Source organism: Artemia franciscana, chromosome 16, assembly GCF_032884065.1.
Source record: "Artemia franciscana chromosome 16, ASM3288406v1, whole genome shotgun sequence".
NCBI lineage: Eukaryota > Metazoa > Arthropoda > Branchiopoda > Anostraca > Artemiidae > Artemia > Artemia franciscana.
In genome coordinates this window covers 25501437-25513856 of record NC_088878.1, presented here as the reverse complement: position 1 = coordinate 25513856, position 12420 = coordinate 25501437, and the positions used below count along the sequence as shown (strand labels likewise).

Sequence of the window (12420 nt, the reverse complement as noted above, 5' to 3'; positions counted from 1 at the left end):
TTGCGCTTATTTTTCCCATCAAGTTTCATCCCGATCCCTCTACTCTAAGTGTTTTCCAAGATTTTAGGTTTCCCCCCTCCAACTCCCCCCAATGTCATCAGACCCAGTCGGGATTTAAAATAAGAGCTCTGAGACACAATATCATTCCAAACATCAAATTTCATTAAGATCCAATCACCCGCTCATAAGTTAAAAATACTTCATTTTTTCTATTTTTCCGAATTAACCGGCCCCTTCTCCCCCCCCCAGATGGTCAAATCGGGAAAACGACTATTTCTAATTTAATCTGGTCCGGTCCCTGATACGCTTGCCAAATTTCATCGTCCTAGCTTACCTGGAAGTGCCTAAAGTAGCAAAACCGGGACTTTAGGTTTTCCCCCTCCAACTCCCCCCAATGTCATCAGATCCGGTCGGGATTAAAAATAAGAGCTCTAAGACACAATATCATTCCAAACATCAAATTTCATTAAGATCCAAATACCCGCTGATAAGTTAAAAATACTTCATTTTTTCTATTTTTTGCGAATTAACCGGGCCCCCACTCCCCCCCAGATGGTCAAATCGGGAAAACGACTATTTCTAATTTAATCTGGTCCGGTCCCTGATACGCTTGCCAAATTTCATCGTCCTAGCTTACCTGGAAGTGCCTAAAGTAGCAAAACCGGGACCGACAGACAGACCGACAGACAGACCGACAGACAGACCGACAGACAGACCGACAGACCGACAGAATTGGCGACTGCTATATGTCACTTGGTTAATACCAAGTGCCATAAAAACGTACCTCCGCTTGGACTCGAGCTACGAAGAAAAAAAGGATGTACCATACAAGAATCAGTTAAATCCAATAATACCATCATGCTAATAGTCTTCGGGTTAGCTAAATCATATAAATTGAAAGTAAGAAGAAAAATGCTGAAACCGGAGAAAGTCACACTTTAAAGGCTTAAGCCATCATGGTACTGCACCTGACGACCTGAGAAAGAGTTGCTTCGCTTTTATCAGGGACGAAACACTCAAGACATTTAGCCTAGTTCATGCCTTGGTTTTGATAACCGACAAAATCAATAATTCTCTCTCTGGTCCAGCGCTTGAATGGGGCAAGCTTCAGAGAGTCAGAAAGAACTTGGGCGAGTATAGAAAAAGTTTGTTTCAAGGAGCATCTTTAAAAAGGGGAAAAGCTTTCCAAAATGTGCAGAGATTTTCGATGTACTTCTGCGGAACGTGATGGGGACAACTCTTTTTGGTAACAACTTTTATGGGTGCTCTTAGAGTGGAGCAGTGGAATCTGGTGACTTGTTAAACTAAGAAGTTATTTTTTGAACCCAAGTAAATGGGCCCTAATCTGTTAACCAATTATCTGTGATGGGTCAACTCTCAAAAAGATTTGAAATAAACGGGCCTTGTACACTGGCATGATTTTACTTTGTTCATAATTAACTGAGTGAACCGAATGAGTAATCTACATAAGACAGAACTTTGGCTATCATAACTAGTGTGCTATAAGTTTGGACTATCTTGGAGCTATAAGACAGCCTAAAGAATAGTGACAAAATGGCTTACCAAACTAATAAACGTAGTAACTGTTATGAGAGTCTGAGGTAATTTCCTGAAACCAAATTAAGCTGTCATACCTGTCTCGATTTAACATAGTTTTGCTTTCAAAGTGATCATCAAGGAGAAGCCGAGAGAGGAACTTTGAGCGTTAGTGTTAGGTAGAACTTTGTTTATCTCTTAATTAATGTATATAATAACAGTGTTTTATACTTAAATGATAATTTTTTACTAGATTTTGTGAAATTTACTAGATCCTCTAAATTTTCTAGATTTTTCTTTTTTATTGGATCTAGTAAAACCCTACTGACAGTGGCCACTGAGTGGACAGCTATAAGGAGCTATAAGACAGCCTAGAGAACAGGAAGGGTGTGCGAAGCACAAGATGGCTGGCCCCCAACCCCCCATTGCACTTCCTGGCTGAAGGGCCAAGAAGCGGAGATCAGCACCGCCGGTACGGACTGTAAAGTCTAATGCCGTATCCTTTACCTTTACCTTTTTTTTTACTAGAGAATAGTGACACAATGGCTTACCAAACTAACAAACGTAGTAGCTGTTATGAGAGTCTGAGGTAATTTCATGAAACAAAATTAAGCTGTCATACCAGTCTCGATTTAAAATATTTTTGCTTTTAAAGTGAGTATCAAGGAGAAGCCGAGAGAGGAACTTTGAGCGTTAGTGTTAGGTAGAATGTTTATCTCTTAATTAATATATATAATAACAGTGTTTTATACTTAAATGATAATTTTACTAGATTTCGTGAAATTTACTAGATCCTCTAAATTTACCAGATTTTTCTTTTTCACTGGATCTAGTAAAATCCTACTGACGGTGGCAACTGAGTGCTCTGTTCTCGGCGTGTCAACCTGACGCGCGCCTTTGTGTTAAACTTAAATGCTTCCATTTCTACTACATTTTAGAGTAGAATACTTTATTTTGAAAATTTCTTCCTCTAAAATTTTAAGACCTACTTTAATACTTGGCTTTTCCTTGCCAAGCTTATGGATTTTCGTTATGGAAAACTGGAACTGCAGGAGCGGTCTACACTCCCCAGTTTTCAGAAAATGCCGAATGTAGATGCATTCTAACGAGTGTCTTTAGTGAATTAACTTCTGCCCAATCATCATTAGATAGGGAAAACAACAGAGGCTGAAAGCAATAAACCATTCCAGGCTTGCAGTCAAGGTAGATATGTCATCGTGCATAGCATTTCTAAGGGGCGATTTTACCGAGCGATTTACATATGAGCAGATAGAACACGATGAGACAAAATCGGCTATTTAATGGCATTCAATTTTCCTACCTGAAAATGCTTTGTCTTTAAAGAACAATAATGAAGACCAAAAGAAAAAAAAATCGGCAAAACCAATTCAAATGTTGAATTTCTACCATTTGAAATTCTTATATGAAGCTTTTTTTACCACTTTTTTATATTTCAGTCTTCATAATATTTCTCAAAACAGTTTTTTAGTTGAAAAATCAAAAGCCTCCAAGCAGCCGAATTTGTCTCATCGAGTTCTAACTGCTCATATATAAATCGCTCGGAAATGCACAGAAAACAAAAAATTAAGACTATGAAAGATATGAAAATTTGCCTAAAATACCACGTTTCACCCAAGCACTAAGCACTCAATAATTATAAATGCTGATTCAACTCTTTTTTATCTGAGGTACGCATGCGTAGTGTCCTACTATAATTCTCCTCTTTTTCGTACTTAAATACTTTATTCCCACATTAGTAGAATGTCAGTCTTACTCTTGACGGAGGGACAATGGGAGGCACTAAACGATAAAGATCTAAAGAAGGAGGTGCATTAATATACTTGTAGAAAACAGCCATTGAGGCTACAGAATACCTTTCAGGATTTAATATATGCACGTATAGCCTCTGGTGTTGTAAATTACGTCAATTACTAGTACTTGAAATAAAAAACAAAAGTACACGAACTGTATTTAAGTAAAAATTTTACAAAGTGCTTATTACTTAGTATTTAAGTGAATAGTTTAAAAATATTTTTCACTAAAGGAGTTTTTTTCAAAGAATCGTAGAGCTTAATTAAACGAAAGAGAAGCAGAAATAAAATCAAATAATGACCAAGCTTGCAACAAGCATTATTCACTATCAATAAGTAAATGAAACCCAAACGAACGAAAATTACAATAAATAATCAGGTCAATTTAAGACGAATAGAAAATACTACTAAAGATCTAAACCTTCTAAAGACCAGAACGTCACTTGCATTTTACTGAAAACATTTTTTATTTCAAGCTCTGCGTTTTTATTTGTCATAACAACAACACAAAAAGAAAGAAAATCAACATAATAAGTAAGGTTACTGAAAACTTTAACAAAGTACTTATTAATTAACACGTAAGCATTTATTTTTTCACCACAGAGGGAGGACACGAACCCTCCCCACCCAAAAAAAGGCAAACACATTATGCTGTTTGATTAGTTTACATTATTTATGCTTAAACTAATAATATATTCAGTATTTTTCTATCCATCGTTCTTTTAGGTAATGCATATAAATGGTCTATTTTTTTCTAATTATTTTGCTTTCGACATTAATATGCCTTTCAATGCATAGTGGTTGATTAAAACATTTTTGTAAACAAACAACATCCTCTCGCAAACAGTTCTAAATAAGAGCTGCTGAAAAATAACTAGATTGAGTAGCTTTCGTCTTTCCAAATCTTTTGACTCAACATAAAACGTGCATAAAGCAAGTTTCTAGGCATTTTCCCCATAGGTCAATAAAGCCTTTTTTTTCCCTATCAAATTCAAACAGTCTGCTTTCTTCTTTATCTTCCTTCTCACTATTATTAGTTACGCCTATTAATCAATATAGGCTGAATAAAAAAAAATTACGCAACAGAGCACTTTACTCTGGGCGGCTATTACTGCTACTAACAAATCAACCCAGCACCAAGCCACCTGAGGCTAACACAGCTAAGAACGCTCCTGCTTTATCATAATCTATTCAAAACCTCACAAACTGCGTGTAGAAATTGCTGAGAGTTAATTCGATAACATGGGTTATCTCTTTCTAAGCGTTTTCATCCTTTCAGTTCTCGGAGTTACCCTTGGAAAAAGTCACACTTTCAAGCTTTATTTTCTGCTAGCCAAAATGGAAAAAAAAACATTTGATTTGCGATTCAACGGCAATTATTGGAAAATCCGTTTAATTTTCTCCAAAATATAATTTTTTCTCCATTCATTACGTTTTATCAATGCATTTCATAATGAAACAAGAGCTAAGAGCTCATATGGCACTTGTGACGAGGCCAGAAGAGCTAAGAGCCAAGAGCTCATATGGTATGAGCTCTGACAAAATTCTAAGAATCAATAGATTGATTTAATGGGAAAATCAGAGGCTTAATGCCGGCCGGGATTTAAAATAAGAGCTCTGAGTCACGATGTCCTTCTAAGTATCAAAATTCCTTAAGATCCGATCACCCACTCGTAAGTTATAAATACCTCATTTTTTCTAATTTTTCCTCTCCCTTTAGACCCCCAGATGGTCGAATTTGGGAAAACGATTTTATCAAGTCAATTTGTGGAGCTCCCTGACACGCCTACCAATTTTCATCGTCCTAGCACGTCCAGAAGCACCAAACTCGCCAAAGCACTGAACCACTCCCCCCAACTCCCCCAAAGAGAGTGAATCCAGGACGGTTACGTCACTCACGTATCTATGACATTTGCTTATTCTATCCACCAAGCTTCATCCCGTCAAGTTTTATCCCGATCTCTCCACTCTAAGCGTTTTCCAAGATTTCTGTTTCCCTCCTCCAACCCCCTATGTCCCCGGATCCAATTCGAGTCGAAAATGGAGCATCTGAGACATAAGATCCTTCTATATATCAAGTTTCACTAAGATCCAATCACCTATTCGTAAGATAAAAATACTTCAATTTTCACGTTTTCCGAAAATTCCAGTTTCCCCCTCCATCTCCCCCCCAATGTCACATGATCTTGTCGGAATTTAAAATAAGAGCTTTAAAGCACAAGATCCTTCTAATTATCAAATTTAATTAAGATCTGATCACCCGTTCGTAAGTTACAAATACCTCATTTTCCCGAATTATCCCCCCCCCAACTCGACCAAAGAGAGCGGATCCGGTCCGATGATGTCAGTTACGTATCTTAGACTTGTTATTATTCTTCCTATCCAGTTTCATGATCTCTCCGCTTTAAGTATTTTCTAAGATTTCCGCCCCCTCCCCCCCCCCCGATGACACTGGTTCCGGTTCAGATTTAAAATAAGAGATCTGAGTTACGAGGTCCTTCTAAATATGAAGTTTTATGAAGATCCGAAGACTCCTTCGTAAGTTTGAAATACGTCATTTTTTCTAATTTTTCAGAATTAACCCTATCCCCCAAATTCCCCCAAATAGAGCGGAACCGTTCCAATTATGTCAATCACGTATCTAAGATTTCTGATTATTTTTCCCACCAAGTTTCATCCCAATCCCTCCACTCTAAGCGTTTTCCGTGATTTTAGATCCCCACAAACTCCCCCCCCCATGTCAGCAGATCCGGTCGGGATTTAAAATGAGAGCTTTGAGACACGATACACTTCTAAATATCAAATTTCATCGAGATCCGACTACCCGTTCGTAAGCTAAAAATACGTCATTTTTTCTAATTTTTCAGAATTAACCCTCCCCCCAACTACCCCAAAAAGAGCGATCCGCTCGGGTTATGTCAATCATGTATCTAGGACTTGTGCTTATTTCCTCAGCATGTTTCATCCCGATCCCTCTACTCTAAGTGTTTTCCAAGATTTTAGGTTCCCCCTCCCAACTCCTTCCCCCCAGTGTCACCAGATCTGGTCGGGCTTTAAAATAAGAGCTCTGAGACACGATATCCTTCCAAACATCAAATTTCATTAAGATCTGATCAACCGTTCGTAAGTAAAAAATACCTCATTTTTTCTATTTTTTTCCGTTTTAACCGTCCCCCCACTCCCCTCCCAGATGGTCAATCGGTGAAACGACAATTTATATTTAATTTGGTCCGGTCCCTGATACGCCTGCCAAATTTCATAGTCCTAGCTTACCTGGAAGCGCCAAAAGTAGCAAAACCGGGACCGACAGACAGACCGACAGAATTGGCGATTGCTATATGTCACTTGGTTAATACAAGTACCATAAAAGCGAAATTTACAGATGGATTCTCTGGCAGGTTTCGCAGGTTTTACAGCGGTTTCGCTGGCGAAGCTGGAATATTTACTTCATGATCAAAATGCCGACACCCTGGTAGTTTAAGAAAATTTTGGATACTTATGGAACATTATGAACTTTACATTGAACTTATCCATATGACCCTAAACGAGCGTAGTGAGATTAAGGTTATTGAAGGTATCTAAACCAAGTCTTAAATCATGGTTATATGTAACTGATCTAGTGAAGGACGAACAACGACCCATAGTAACCAAAGATTAACAAAACACGTTAAAATAGTTGGCTAGTGAGAAAAATTAACATTTGCAGCTGATTCTGAAATGGTAACTGCTACCTCAATCAGTAGGCAATTAATAGTAAAATGCAACTTCGAAAACAAATTGATGGTAATTTCAAAAAATAGCCTGAAACCCTAACAAATGGCGTCGGATGGAAACAAAAAGTACACCAATGGAATCGCCGTGACTGAAAACCTTATTCAGGAGAATTACAGCCCCCTAGCTTGAAACAACAAGGAAAATCACTTTTTTTGTACGGGTAGCACTGATTTGTCCCCTCTTTCCACTCCCCTGGCAGCGGGGCACTAGAATATCATAGAGAGCTGCTTAAGGGCTTATTTTAAAGGAAACTGCATATAACTCAAAGATTGCATCAGGTCTAACGTTAAGGTGATCACCATCATACTGCCCAACCTCGTAAAAAAAATGAAAATGCCAGAAAATGTTAAGTTGTGTCAACCAAGTTTTCTATTGGAATCGACTAGAGCGTACTTATCTCTACAAGATGAACTAAGAAGCTTATAATTTATTTAGTTACAATACACTCTACGGCGTTTCTGATGTTCCAAAAGATCAATAACGAAACAAAGTACTTTTTAACGCATTAAGGGAACACAGAATCACTGTCTATCGGCTCAACTTCCACGGAAAAAGTAACCATTTTCGACGTAAAATAACTATAAGAATTATCAAATTCAATATTGTAATCTCCTTTATCAACAGGTATTTGTCCTTCTGCTATATAGTTATTTGCCATAATTCGGGTTTTAGCCAACACCTTCCTTCGCCCCACCTTGGGGTTCTCTTTTTCTTATACCAAATGCTATATCACCGCCCTCTGAGTGAAACTTCCATTTTAAAACTGATTTTGGTTCTTTCACAGACCGCGTTATAACAAGATTTTTACCGTTAACAATTTTCACACTTGGGTAGCCTTCCAGATCAACACGTTGCATGTTGCTCAGGTAATACTCTTTCGGAATATCCCCTGTCATTCCGATAATTTCGCTACATGATTCATCACCCTTGGAATCTATTCTTGTTCCACCCCATTTTTTGGAAGAATGTCTTCTGATATTAGCTCTTTTAAGGCTGTCTCCCATTCTTTCCTATTAGACCCATAGAATTGCATTTTTGATACGGTATAATCACTTAAAAACGGCTGAACGATTTTTAGCAGAATGTGAAGTATTGGCGCCGTGTTAATAACAATGGCTTTTTCAAGCATCTCTGGATAATTGGCTTCGTACATTTGAGCAAACTTCATGCCTAACTCATGACCTGCTCTATTTGTCACGTATTTTGAACTATAATCCGCCATATCAGATACAATTAAATGTGTTGTAATTGGCATTCCTAAAAGCTTACTCTGTCTCATCATCATTCTTCGATCTCCGTTCTATAATCCAAATAAAATAGCGCAACAGTTCTCGCGTGTTTACACACTGCATGGCTCCAATAATGTCGAATTGGGAATGTCGCCCGAACCAAACTGGACGACCAAACTTATCAAAGCCGATACACTCCATAGGATGATAAGTCTTGAGAATCTCAGGGGGCTCCCAATCGTCAGTCAGTTCGTCTACTCTCCAAGCTCTCCTCCAATCCATGTGTTTCCGAAACATGTCTTCTGCTTTGTCAAGGTCAAAGTTTCTGGCCCCTAAGCCAACGAAGTAAATACTCATCACTATCCTCTGGTAGACAAAGATCCACAGAACGACTTCTAAACTAAAAGAAAGAGCGAAACATTTATTTGAGGAAATTTACAGAGTGAATCACTGTGATTCACACACACTGTGATTCACACACTGTGATTCACACACATTGTGATTCACTCACACTGTGATTCACACATACTGTGATTCACACACTGTGATTCACACACATTGTGATTCACACACACTGTGATTCACACAAACTGTGATTGGCGATAAAAGAGGAATGGAAATAAAAGAGGAAAAGGAAACATTTCTTTTGCAGACAAATGTAACTATTGGATTTGATTAGGTTGAATCTTAAATGTACATAAAACATGTCACCACTAGTCCTAAAAACTCATTGCTCTCCCTCCACCCTATCTATTCAATGCTTGATTCTTTACCTTCTCCATTCTTCTCCATTTTCAAGGGGAAACAATCAGTAAGACCTTGGAAAAGGTGAAATCAAAGAATGATTATTACAATGGGTATTCGGGATGGTTTCTAGGCGTTTACACTCCGAAATCCCTCCGAAAAATACCCCTTAGAAAATCCCCCCCTCCCCGTGGAAAATAAGGTTTTCGAAGTTTGAGACTTTTATTTGAGTTTTTTTTTTTTATTTCCGTAGGGGGAAGGAATTTTAGTAATTGTATATTATGCACCACTCACTCAAGTGTGTAAAACTCGAGAACAAACCAGTTTCTTCCTTATTTTTTTTTTCCGCTTAGCACGAGAGACAAAGACAAGCGACAGCTTATATGGGGGATATACAATTCGAGTATATATTTGCACATAAGGGGAAGGGTAAAGTATTTGGACAGTTTGAAGTCAAAAAACAATTTTCACTTCATAATATGCAGACTATTTGTACCTAGTACATTTTGCATGCAGACTAGTTATACTTTACCCTCCCCCCTAATATGCAAACCTAGATCCCACAGCTGTTTCTAAAGTAGCGAAGAAACTAATGAAACAACCGGTTTTTTCTCGAGTTATACACAGCGTAAACTTGAGTGGCGCATAATGCACAAGTCCAAACGCTTTTATATCCACATATAGATAGAAAGATTTTTTGAAGATTTCTGATTTTCTTTAAATCCTTTCATTTGACGTGTTCCAACTTCATTCTGGTCTACCTGCCTTTCCAGACGATTGGCAAAAAGCACGATTTTTGTTAATATCCCCCTTTACCCACCCCCCTTAAAATTCAGTTACAGTTTCCGGTAAAGATGGAGGAATTTGCCATATTTTTTTGCTAAAGGTTGTGCCTTCTTCTGAAATGTTAACTCCTCAAATGAAGTACAATGGCACTTGCCTTCCTCAAATAATACTAAGCTCTTTGACATGTCAGTGTTTACGAATGGCAATATGGTAATATATTTCGGAGTCCTGGCCGAGTGGGTTGGTGCGCTGGATTCGGGATCCCTTGTCTGAGAGGACGCGGGTTCGAAACCCAGTGTACCCAATTCTTCAGTTTGGGACGGGGGTCAGTGGCGTGACTCTGTAAGCTTAGCCAGAGTCGACCCAGCTCTAAATGGGTACCTGGAGAAATCTGGGAAGGTAAACAGGAGGGTGTGCGAAAGCACAGGATGGCTGGCCCCCAACCCCCCATTGCACTTCCTGGCTGAAGGGCCAAGAAACGGAGATCAGCACCGCCGGTACGGACTGTAAAGTCTAACGCCGTATCCTTTACCTTTACCTTTACCTTTCGGAGTCCAATTCGATGAGCCCTCCAACGTTCCCGCCAAGTTTAAACTGAAATATAGGCATAAGATACTGTGCTTGAACCAAAATCACGCAAGTATTTTCTTTCTGTGAGTATTATCCCCCCAACAATTTAAAACGCGCAGATAGGGGATAAACTATTAGAGCTACTAGCCCCTCAAGACGTTATTACGTGCACCTGGGTCTGACACAATAGCGCACGTGTATAGTATACCTGTTTGTTACATCATAGAAGTCGAGGCTGTTTGTTACGTAATAGGGAATATTTACTTTTGTATGTTCCGTAATAGGGAATGTTTACACTCGCATGTAACGTAATAGGAAATGTTTAGGGTTTCTTCGAATGTTAAATAATAGGGTTATGGGTGTTACGTAACAGGGTTTGTTATTTTCCACTAGTCAAGCAGGGAAGTTTTTTTAAAAACGTTTTCTTTAAGGATTTTTATGAAAATAGTTTTTCAAGACGTTTTAATACATTTCAAGACGTGTTTTAAGACACTTTTTCTCAAAAACTTTTTGAGAAAAAGTGACACGTGTATAGAAAAAGCGCACGTGTATAGTATACCTGTTTGTTACATCATAGAAGTCGAGGCTGTTTGTTACGTAATAGGGAATATTTACTTTTGTATGTTCCGTAATAGGGAATGTTTACACTCGCATGTACCGTAATAGGAAATATTTAGGGTTTCTTCGAATGTTAAATAATAGGGTTATGGGTGTTACGTAACAGGGTTTGTTATTTTCCACTAGTCAAGCAGGGAAGTTTTTTTTAAAACGTTTTCTTTAAGGATTTTTATGAAAATAGTTTTTCAAGACGTTTTAATACATTTCAAGACGTGTTTTAAGACACTTTTTCTCAAAAACTTTTTGAGAAAAGTGACATGTGTATAGAAAAAGCGCACGTGTATAGTATACCTGTTGGTTACATCATAGAAGTCGAGGCTGTTTGTTACGTAATAGGGAATATTTACTTTTGTATGTTCCGTAATAGGGAATGTTTACACTCGCATGTACCGTAATAGGAAATATTTAGGGTTTCTTCGAATGTTAAATAATAGGTTATGGGTGTTACGTAACAGGGTTTGTTATTTTCCACTAGTCAAGCAGGGAAGTTTTTTTTTAAAACGTTTTCTTTAAGGATTTTTATGAAAATAGTTTTTCAAGACGTTTTAATACATTTCAAGACGTTTTGAAGACATTTTTCTTCAAGACGTTTTTCAAGACATTTCAAAGCGTGTTTAAGACGTTTTTTTTCAAGACGATTTCAAAACGTTTGAAGACACCAAGACATTTTTTACGATTTTTTTTAAAGACATTTCAAGACGCGTTTAAGAAACTTTTTTTCTTCAAGGCGTTTTTTCTTCAATTTCTTTAGTTTTTATGTAATACGGGAATGTTTACTTCTGTTAAGGATGACGCATTCACACGTAACATACTAGACCTGGGACCCGAGGTGAAATTCCCGCTTGTAACTGAGGAGTGCACATACGTGGGTGTTGAGTAATGACGGTGCACACATTGGTGTTACATAATACATTAATAGATTTATTTTTTTTGGGATTTTCATTTTCTTTCAAAGTGTTTATCTCAGGGAACCTTTATATTCTAGTGATTTTCGCCCCCATTAAGATTCAAAAGGGCTATTTCCATCCAATGGAATTGCGCCCTAGACAGCTGGACTAGCAATGTATTTCTATTATTATGTTCGGGAAATAGATTTTACGAAAATAATCTATTGTATGTAAGGAAAATCCCTGTTCACGCATGCTAGGACAGTTAAATGCATTGCGTGTTCCCCTATGTTTGCAATGATTGAGATGCAGAGGGGAAAATCGATTACTAGAGTTTGGTTATATTTGAAATACATCTGCCTATTAAGTAATTCTTTTAGAGAGTATTAACAGATAATATTGCGGGTTGCTGTTAGTTTTTTTTGTAATAGAGTCTATTACACTATCGGAAGTTGAATGTGCTAT

General features: G+C 37.8%; 1 protein-coding gene and 1 long non-coding RNA gene across 3 annotated transcripts in view; one reads left to right on the top strand and one right to left on the bottom strand.

Annotated features, from left to right (window-relative positions):
• The first annotated feature begins 1125 nt into the window (after positions 1-1125).
• The window catches only part of LOC136037273 (uncharacterized), a 26893-nt gene continuing 15598 nt past the window's right edge, over positions 1126-12420 (top strand). Inside the window, exon 1 of one of the 2 annotated variants that reach the window (XR_010619899.1) lies at positions 1126-1715. This is a non-coding gene — a long non-coding RNA (uncharacterized LOC136037273). Of the gene's footprint in view, positions 1716-2147; positions 2240-12420 lie in introns of those variants that run through there. The other variant, XR_010619900.1, reaches the window with a different exon arrangement.
• LOC136036920 (putative SEC14-like protein 6) overlaps positions 6734-12420 on the bottom strand; it is an 11004-nt gene continuing 5317 nt past the window's right edge. Inside the window, exons 2-4 of the mRNA XM_065719299.1 lie at positions 8391-8750; positions 8164-8329; positions 6734-7815 (exon numbers count right to left, since the gene is read on the bottom strand). Of these exons, the coding sequence (XP_065575371.1) occupies positions 7627-7815; positions 8164-8329; positions 8391-8750 (715 nt within the window). The 3' untranslated portion in view covers positions 6734-7626. The remainder of the gene's footprint in view (positions 7816-8163; positions 8330-8390; positions 8751-12420) is intronic.